The 10207-nt window shown below is 43.1% G+C and overlaps 2 protein-coding genes across 3 annotated transcripts in view; both read left to right on the top strand.

Moving 5' to 3' along the window:
• The window catches only part of LOC118386002 (interferon-induced helicase C domain-containing protein 1-like), a 29504-nt gene extending 27011 nt beyond the window's left edge, over positions 1–2493 (top strand). For both annotated transcript variants that reach the window (XR_008139672.1, XR_008139671.1), the window contains exons 18-19: positions 954–1020; positions 1531–2493. The gene's annotated coding sequence lies outside the window, so the exon portion shown is untranslated. The remainder of the gene's footprint in view (positions 1–953; positions 1021–1530) is intronic.
• Positions 2494–5193: 2700 nt separating this feature from the next.
• Positions 5194–9123, top strand: LOC118386474 (glucagon-1-like). The gene is made up of 4 exons (XM_035774202.2): positions 5194–7808; positions 7919–8024; positions 8132–8287; positions 8673–9123. Exons 2-4 carry the CDS (start codon positions 7930–7932, stop codon positions 8791–8793), a joined length of 372 nt encoding a protein of 123 aa, XP_035630095.1. The 5' UTR covers positions 5194–7808; positions 7919–7929; the 3' UTR covers positions 8794–9123.
• Positions 9124–10207: the final 1084 nt, after the last annotated feature.

Below are 10207 nucleotides of genomic sequence, written 5' to 3'. Positions count from 1 at the left end.
CTGACCCCTGACTCTGCCACACTCTCCCTGAGCCCCCCCCCCAATACATTTATGGGGCTGACTCTCGGGCTTCCATCCGAGTCGCCGTGCTTGCTTCGCCAACTCCATTCTCCGATAACCTTCTTCGCACTGCTCCAGCGAATCCCAGGCGGGCTCTGGCACTCTCTCTGGGTCGACCGCCCACCTGTCTATTTCCTCCCAAGTCGTATACTCCAAACTTCGTAGCTCCTGCTGCCGCTGCCTGTCACCACGCCACTTGGTCCTCTTGTGGTGGGTGATTCTGTTACTGTTTTCTTCCGTTGAAAGAGAGTCGGACCAAAATGCAGCGTGGTTAATTCGATACATCTTAAATAGACGAAAAAAACACAAACAATACAAAAACAACAAACGGAACGTGAAAACCTATACAGCCTATCTGGTGACAACTAACACAGAGACAGGAACAATCACCCACGAAACACTCAAAGAATATGGCTGCCTAAATATGGTTCCCAATCAGAGACAACGATAATCACCTGCCTCTGATTAAGAACCGCCTCAGGCAACCATAGACTTTCCTAGACAACTCTACTCAACCACAATCCCAATACCTACTAAAACCCCAATACAAAAACACACCACAAAATAAACCCATGTCACACCCTGGCCTGACCAAATAAATAAAGAAAACACAAAATACTAAGACCAAGGCGTGACATGGTGGCCCACCTTGGCGCAGGACGTCACTCGTTACGTCAACTCCTGTTCCGTATGTGCCCAAACCAAATTCCCCCTGAACGCTCCAGCAGGGACTCTCCTTCCCATGACTCAGCATCCATGGTCCCATCTATTCATTGACTTTGTTACTGATCTCCCCTCCTCTGACGGTTTCACCACCATTTTGGTGGTTGTGGATAGATTTTCAAAACCCTGTCGTTTAATCCCTCTTTCTGCTTTCCCTACTACTATTCCAGCAGGTCTTCCGGCATTGGCCTTCCCGGAGGACATTGTCTCAAACAGTGGCCCCCAATCACATCACAGGTATGTAGAGCCTTTATGGAGAATCTTGGGGTCACTGTCAGCCTCACTTCCAGGTATAGGCCTCAGTCCAACGGGCAGGTGGAGAGGATGAACTAGGAGCTGGGGAGGTTCGTGAGGAGTCACTGTCAGGACCGGCAGGGAGAGTGGGCTCGAGTCCTTCCATGGGCGGAGTATGCCCAGAACTTGCTACATCACTCCTCCACTGGGTTGACCCCCTTCCAGTGTGTTCTGGGTTTTGGAGCGTCTCTCACATGAGACTCCAGCATGTCATTCACCATCAAAAGGAGCAGGCAAACTTCCACCACAGTTAGACCCCTGTGTACACATTTACATTTACATTTAAGTCATTTAGCAGACGCTCTTATCCAGAGCGACTTACAAATTGGTGCATTCATCTTATGACATCCAGTGGAACAGCCACTTTACAATAGTGCATCTAAATCTTTTAAGGGGGGTGAGAAGGATTACTTTATCCTATCCTAGGTATTCCTTAAAGAGGTGGGGTTTCAGGTGTCTCCGGAAGGTGGTGATTGACTCCGCTGTCCTGGCGTCGTGAGGGAGTGTGTTCCACCATTGGGGAGCCAGAGCAGCGAACAGTTTTGACTGGGCTGAGCGGGAACTGTACTTCCTCAGTGGTAGGGAGGCGAGCAGGCCAGAGGTGGATGAACGCAGTGCCCTTGTTTGGGTGTAGGGCCTGATCAGAGCCTGGAGGTACTGAGGTGCCGTTCCCCTCACAGCTCCGTAGGCAAGCACCATGGTCTTGTAGCGGATGCGAGCTTCAACTGGAAGCCAGTGTACCACCCTAGGGACCGTGTCTGGCTTCCTACCAGGAACCTCCCACTCCGCCTGCTCTGCAAAAAGCTGACCGGAGGATCAACGAGGTGACATTTCGGTTTCAGCTTCCCATTGACTTTTGTATCTCACCTTCTTGGTTTGCTAGCTGATGCTGTCCCCCACGACACTTCTCCACCCATCCTGGACATCGAGGGGGGTCCGGCCTAAGCCGTCAGATCTCTACTAAACTCCCGACGTCGTGGGGGTAGGCTCCACTATCTGGTGGACTGGGAGGTGTATGGCCCGGAGGAGCGGTGTTGGGTTCCGGTGAAAGACATTCTGGATATCAACATCATCCGTGATGTCCACCTTCACCACCCGGACCAACCCTCTCCTTGTTCTCGGGGCCGTTCCTCTGGTCGGCGTCGTCCTGCGTCTGGAGCCGCGGCGTTCGATGTTGCCGCTATACTAACCACCGGTCATGGGATCCATCATTAGAAACTGTTGGCTTTACATGCACCTGCACGTCATCAGGCACACCTGGACTCCATTATCTCACTTATTACCACTCCTATATCTGACACTCCCTTAGGTTGTTTCCCCAGTCAGTATTGTTTATGTGTGTCATGTCTACACCTGCTTGTGTTTGTTACATTGTTCAATGTTCCGTTTATTATTAAACTCACCACCTGCACTTGCTTTCCGACTCCCAGCGTCTACGTTACAGGGTGCTGGAAGTGGAGTTTTTAAGTGTCGAATAGCAGTTGCCCCAGTAGCTAAGTGGGTATATTATGGTATGTATCAGGGCGTATAATCATACAACCGGTCTAACACTATAAAAACATGCATTTAGTCATGCAAAAAGTTCAAAAGGCAATGTTTGTTTCATGTTTATATGAGTACAGTCACTAGCTGGGTATTCCTTTCCCAGACTTGTGTATACTGAATGCTATATTAGTAAACCGGAGAAGAATGCTGAAGGTAAAGACATCAGAAACATCACAATGTCCCTCTTAGTCATCAAATAATCTATTGTATGTCAACTGTAACTGCGTCTACATTAAAAAATATATTATATTCTATAGAATTCTACAGTAACAACTAGAGCACAGAATTTCAAATCAGTGGACGATCTCCTGGGTCATGCTGCTGGTGGTATGTGTCTTTGTTTCAGTTATATATTTTACATGCTACTCAGTCACGCACTCACACACAATGCTGTATTCTTAATTTTTGATGTATAGTACTCGGTATAGCCATTAACAGGTGAATGCTCCTGATCTTATTCAAAATTGGTTTTAATGGTATTTGACCAATGCATATATTTCCTTGTTCAAGAAGGTATTACAAACAGTTTGTTTTTCTTGTAGACAACGTTCACTTCCAGCAATCTGAACAGATATCCAAAGCCCTGGTTGACCAGCACGTTGACTTTGAGGCAATGGTAAATATTGGTTTGGGGAGGACAACCTGAGGAAGGTGGTGGGGAGGATGAGTTGCACTTGGAGTCCGCGTGAGGAGTGTCAAATATTCTACATTGGTTCTGATCTACAGTATGCCTATGTTTGATAGTCATAGGGCTAACTATAGTACGTGTAATAATATTTGGGGGAGTTACTACTGTATGTTACATGCAAACTATATGTTACAACTTTCATTACACACATTTGACAGTTTACAAGACATTTTGCATACCCTTCACTGAGTGGTTTTGAATATGACCTAACTGTATCTATGATATGAACTACACTGAGTGTACAAAAGATTAAGAACACCTGCTCTTTCATTGACATAGACTGACCAGGTGAATCCAGGAGAAAGTGAATCCAGGTGAACGCTATGATCCCTTATTGATGTCACGTGTTACATTCACTTCAGTCAGTGTAGATGAAGGGGAGGAGACAGGTTAAAGAAGGATTTTTAAGCCTTGAGACAATTGAGGCATGGATTGCGTATGTGTGCCATTCAGAGGGTGAATGGACAAGACAAAAAATGGAAGTGCCTTTGAGTGGTTTATGATAGTAGATGCTAGGCGCACCGTTAGAACTGCAACGCTGCTGGGTTTTTCACACTCAACAGTTTCCCCTGTATCAAGAATGGTTCACCAGTAGTGGCGACCCGTCATTCAGGTTAGGTGGGGCAGAACTCCACCTGTTTTGAGCCCCACCTGTTCAGCAAAAAAACAACATAGTTCCTTCGGAAAGTATTCAGACCCCTTGACTTTTTCCACATCGATCTACACACAATGACCATAATGACAAAGCAAAAACAGTTAAAAAAAAAATGTTTGCAAACTTATAAAAAACATAAAACAGAAATATCTTATTGACATATGTATTCAGACCCTTTGCTATGAGACTCGAAATTGAGGTCAGGTGCATCCTGTTTCCATTGATCATCCTTGAGATGTTTGTAACGGGCTTGATTGGAGTCCACCTGTGGTAAATTCAATTGACTGGACATGATTTGGAAAGGCACACACCTGTCTATATAAGGTGACAGTGCATGTCAGAGCAAAAACCAAGCCATGAGTTTTTTGAATACATTTTACGTAGAGCTCAGAGACAAGATTGTGTCGAGGCACAGTACCAAAACATTTCTGCAGCACTGAAGGTCCCCAAGAACACAGTGGCTTCCATCATTCTTAAATTGAATACGTTTGGAGCAACCAAGACTCTTCCTAGAGCTGGATGCCCAGCCAAATTGAGCAATTGGGGGAGAAGGGCGTTGGTCAGGGAGGTTACCAAGAACCCAATGGTCACTCTGACAGAACTCTAGAGTCAGGCCTTTATGGAAGATTGGCCAATACATTTTAGAATAAGGCTGTAGCATAACAAAATGTGGTACAAGACAAGGGGTCTGAATACTTTCCAAATGCACTGTAAATAGTATAATTGCTACAATAAAAAGTTTGACCGCTTTTCTTTAATTATGTTCTTATTGATATTCTCAAGTGAGGATTCAATGTGATTTAAGGCTATCATTTTGTTTTACAAGTTATATGCTGTAACTAACATTGTGTTGCTTGTATTGACTATTTGTATTTGATATTAAATTATTTTGTTGATCACAAGAAAAATGTGACCATTGAATTCACCAGTATGTACTGAAAGCCAATGCATGTTTGTATTGTATAGTATTTTCATATAAATGATTTCAGTGGTATTGGTTAAACTATTATTGCACTGAATTAGTTGTGTAATGTTAATCTTGTTTTTATTTTAAATTGTATGAGAAATGTAATTAAACTGTATTGTAATTTAAACATTGGTATGAGTATAATGTACCAAGTGCCTTTAGAAAGGCATACATTTTTAAAAATTAATTACAAATGAAAAGCTTGAAATTTTTTGATTCAATAATTATTCAAACTCAAATAAGTTCAGGAGTAAGAATTTGCCTAACAAGTCACATAATAAGTTGCGTGGACTCACTCTATGTGCAAAAATAGTGTTTAACCTTATTTTTGAATGTCTTCCTCATTTCTGTACCCCACACATACAATTATCTGCAAGGTCCCTCAGTCAAGCAGTGAATCTTAAACACAGATTCAATCACAAAGACCAGGGAGGTTTTCCAATGCCTCGCAAAAAAAAGGGCACGTATTGGTAGATGGTTGATAAAATGAAAGCAGACATTGGATACCCCTTTGAGCATGGTGAAGTTATTAATTACACTTTGGGTGGTGTATCATTGCACCCAGTCCCTACAAAGATACAGAAGTCCTTCCTAACACAGTTGGCGGAGAGTAAGGAAACCACTCAGGGATTTCATAATGAGGCCAATAGTGACTTTAAAACAGTTACACGGTTTAATGGCTGTGATAGGAGAAAACTGAGGATGGAACAACAACATTGTAGTTACTCAATACTAACCTAATTGAAAAGAAGGAAGCTTGTACAGAATAAAAATATTCCAAGACATGCATCGTGTTTGTAACAAGGCACTAAAGTAAGACTGCCAAAACCATTTGCAAAGCAATTATAATTTTTTTCCTGAATACAAAGTATTATATTTGGGGCAAATACAAAACAACACATTACTGAGTACCACTCTCCATATTTTCAAGCATAGTGGTGGCTGCATCATGTTATGGGTATGCTTGTAATCATTAAGGACTGAGGAGTTTTTCAGGATAAAAAATAAATGGAATGGAGCTAAGCACAGACAAAATCCTAGAGGAAAACCTGGTTCAGTCTGCTTTCCACCACACTGGGAGATTAATTCAAATGACAATTAAATCAATTTTAATTCCTAATTTTGTGGAAAAGTTCAAGGGGTGTGAACACTTTCTGAAGACACTTTATATGATTGCTTACATGGTATATGATTGTTCACATGGTACGCTACATTGCCAAAAGTATGTGGACGCCTGCTCGTCAAACATCTCATTCCAAAATCATGGGCATTAATATGGGAAGGCTTTCCACTAGATGTTAGAACATTGCTGCAGGGACTTGCTTCCATTCAGCCACAAGAGCATTAGTGAGGTCGGGCACTGATGTTGGGTGATTAGGCCTGGCTCGTAGTCGGCGTTCCAATTCATCGCAAAGGTGTTCAATGGGGTTGAGGTCAGGGATCTTTGCAGGTCAGACACGTTCTTCCACACCGATCTCAACAAACCATTTCTATATGGGCCTCGCTTAGTGCACAGGGTTATTGTCCTGCTGAAACAGGAAAGGGTCTTCCCCCAAACTGTTGTCAAAAATTGGAAGCACAGAATCGTCTAGAATCTCATTGTATGCTGTAGCGTTAAGATTTTCCTTCACTGAAACTAAGGGGCCTAACCCAAACCATGAAAAACAGACAATTATTCCTCCACCACCAAACTTTACAGTTGGCACTATGTATTGGGGCAGGTAGTGGTCTCCTGGCATCTGCCAAACCCAGATTCGCCAGATGGTGAAGTGTGAATCATCACTCCAGAGAATGCATTTTCCATTGCGCATAGTGATTTTTGGCTGTGTGTTGCAGCTCGGCCATGGAAACCCATTTCATGAAGCTCCCGACGACGAGTTCATGTGCTGACGTTGCTTCCCGTTCTGTGAGCTTGCTTGGCCACTTTGCGGCTGAGCTGTTGTTGCTCTGCACTTTACAATAACAACATTACAGTTGGCCGGGGCAGCTCTAGCAGTGCTGAAATTTGACGAACTGACTTATTGGAAAGGTATCATCCTATGATGGTAACACGTTAAAGTCACTGAGCTCTTCAGTACGGGCCATTCTACTGCCAACATTTGTCTATGGAAATGTCATGGCTCTGTGCTCGAGTTTATAAACCTGTCAGCAACGGGTGGAGCTGAAATAGCTGATCCACTGATTTTAATGGGTGTCCACATACTTTTGGCCATGTAGTGTAGTTCACATGGTATATGATTCTTCAGTCTGGACACATTATTGATACAGACTGTGTGATTTGCATATGATAACATTAGTATTGAACAAATAAACAAATTAATATAATACTGAATTACATTGTGTTCGTTCCTTGATCACCTAAATATCTGATCAGTCTCTAAATTCCACTCAGGGATAAAATGCTGAAAGGAGGTGTTTCAATGTTTGCTTAACTCCATGTTCTTACGTTCCACAAACACTGAACCTGCAGTGCAAACCAGGCTATCTGAAAACAGATGGTAGACTGTTATATAAGTATTTGGATTTGTTGGACAGGATGAAATCATGTTTGATTTCGACACCTAAGTGACAGCTTTTACCTCTGGACAGTTCCACATTTAAACAACGATGGACTGCAAATGTATCTAGTGCGTTGAGTCGAGTTCTGACTAATGGATTGAGAGTAACGAATGTGCTTGTACGTCTGTGAGGAGGGTGCCACCTGAGCAGACAGTCACCCAGCTCAACTATATAAAGGCTGGCCAGACCAAGAAGGGGCCAAGAAGCAGCTCCAGGGAGCCAAAGAGAGAGAAAAACAGCAGAGATCTACCTACGCACAGCAGGCAGCCAGGCACAGACTCCCCCTTTCTCACCGACACTCAACAGAGGGAACACAGGTGAGCAGCACCAAACCCCTAAAACTCATTTTCAACCGCTGATACTTCACATCAGGAAGTTTCTCTGAATTTGTTTTTAACAATCTCCTATTTCCACTGCTGATATCTAGGAGGTCAAAAGATGAAAGGCACCCACTCTTTCGCTGGACTTCTGCTCTTGATCATTGCTCAGAGCAGCTTGCAAATCCCGCAGGAGGACACAGAGGACAACTCCAGGTAGGAGCCTCAAACTCTGAGAAACTTTTGAACTCTGCACCAATCAGGCTTAGTCTCTCTCTCTCTCCCTCAGCATCCTGTAACTACTGACTTGTCTGTTTCTGCAGCCTATTGACAGAGGACTCTATGTTCAGTGAGCCAAGGGAGCTTTCGAACACGAAGAGACATTCAGAGGGAACATTCTCTAACGACTACAGTAAATATCTCGAGTCGAGACGAGTGCAAGACTTTGTCCAGTGGCTAATGAACTCGAAGAGAAGTGGGTGAGTGTGTCTTTCTTTTTCTCCTACTGTGTGTGTCTGTTTTCCTCATTCCATTTCAAAAAGCAGTAGATCATCTTCCAATTTGTTCCAGCTTAACCTGAAACTGTAAGAATACAGTACATAAGCGATAGGATGAATGAGCTATAATGAGCTATAAACAAAGACAAAAATGCCCTAAATTTTTATGACATACTGTAGATATTTACTACATGTTGGTGATTTTCATGGTTTTACATGGTTTTCAGTTACAGCTCAGAGACATCTTACTATAGCAGCTTAATAATGCACAGTGAATCAATGTGTTTAACAACTGCTTATTTCTCATATATTATTATTTTTATATAGTTACTATCAACACTATAAAATCTCTCCATATTTTTTTCAGGGGTCCCATCAAACGACATGCAGAGGGTACCTACACCAGCGACGTGAGCTCCTACCTGCAGGACCAGGCAGCCAAGGAGTTTGTGTCCTGGCTGAAGAATGGCCGAGGCAGACGAGAATAGGGCTCCTCTACTCAGTCACAGAGTCCCAGTGTCTTATGTCTTATGAGCCCCCAGTCAAGAGAGAATGCAACTCATCCAGAATGACTCCCCCCTGTTCAATTTCCTGTTTCATAACCTGTATCCTCCTTCCTCTGGTCATGCTAATAAATCCCCCGACAAGAAATTGTGTTGCCTGTCAATTGCTTTTGGTTTGTTAACATAAAATGGTGACATACTGTATTAACTAAATGCTTCACTTTGTACTTCAAGGGCAAGATTTTCAGTGTTAGGAGGGGAACAAGGTTAAACAGGTTAAAAATGTTGGTGAAACTGGCCCAAAATCTGTAGTCTGTACCTTGCTAATTTTGTTGGAGAAAAATGTTAATAAACCATTATTCTTGCCATACAAAATGTATTCAAATATCCAAAGATACACTCAAAAGTATGTGGACGCCCCTTCAAATTTAGTGGATTTGGCTATTTCCCGTTGCTGACAGGTGTATAAAATCGAGCAAACACACATACAATCTCAGTGCTCCGTTACTTTCAACGTGGCACCGCCATAGGATGTTTCCAGTAAGTCAGTTTCATCAAACTTCTGCCCTACTAGTGCTGCCCCGGTAAACTGTAAGTGCTGTTATTGTGAAGTGGAAATGTCTAGAAGCAACGGCTCAGCCGTGAAGTGGTAGGCCACACAACCTCACAGAGCGGGAACACCGTGAAATGGTTTTCTATGGACGAGCAGCCACACACAAGCCTAAGATCACCATGCTCAATGCCAAGTGTCGGCTGGAGTGGTGGCCTGCACAAAGCCCTGGCCTCAACCCCATTGAACACCTTTGGGATGAATTAGAACGCCGACTTCGAACCAGGGCTAATCGCCCAACATCAGTGCCCGACCTCACTAATGCTCTTGTGGCTGAATGGAAGCAAGTCCCCGGAGCAATGTTCCAATATCTAGTGGAAAGCCTTCCCAGATGAGTGGAGGCTGTTATAACAGCAAAGGGCAGACCAACTCCATATAATGCCCATGATTTTGGAATGAGTGTCCACCTAATTTTGGCCATGTAGTGTATCTAAACACTAACAAGAGAGATGCCTTATCATATGAACCCATAAACACAAATATTGTGGAAATACTATATTCAGTTCAAATATAATCCTTACTTTTATAATAAATGTAATTGTATTATATGTAAATATAGAACCTGTGTCAATCGATGAGTAACAATTCAAGATCATGTTCGAGTAGAGAACCTGTGATGACGGAGGTGGAACCCAAATCAATCAGTTTTGAGGACAGCCATATCACCAAGGGGAAAACACAAACAGGGATTTCAATCAAGTAATGGAATGACGTGATGTGAATCAACAGCCTGGCAGGGATCAGTGATCAGGGAGCACTTCCTAGGTGTTACTGGCATGGAAATAAATT

This window comes from Oncorhynchus keta, chromosome 7 (genome assembly GCF_023373465.1).
Source record: "Oncorhynchus keta strain PuntledgeMale-10-30-2019 chromosome 7, Oket_V2, whole genome shotgun sequence".
Lineage (NCBI taxonomy): Eukaryota > Metazoa > Chordata > Actinopteri > Salmoniformes > Salmonidae > Oncorhynchus > Oncorhynchus keta.
This window is presented reverse-complemented; position numbering and strand designations above follow the sequence as displayed.

Excerpts from the sequence above, each read along its gene's own strand:
- LOC118386474 (XM_035774202.2), top strand. The coding sequence starts at position 7,930 with ATGAAAGGCACCCACTCTTTCGCTGGACTTCTGCTCTTGATCATTGCT. Across the intron at positions 8,025-8,131 it reads GACACAGAGGACAACTCCAG|CCTATTGACAGAGGACTCTA; the intron begins GTAGGAGCCTCA and ends CTGTTTCTGCAG. Across the intron at positions 8,288-8,672 it reads ATGAACTCGAAGAGAAGTGG|GGGTCCCATCAAACGACATG; the intron begins GTGAGTGTGTCT and ends TATTTTTTTCAG.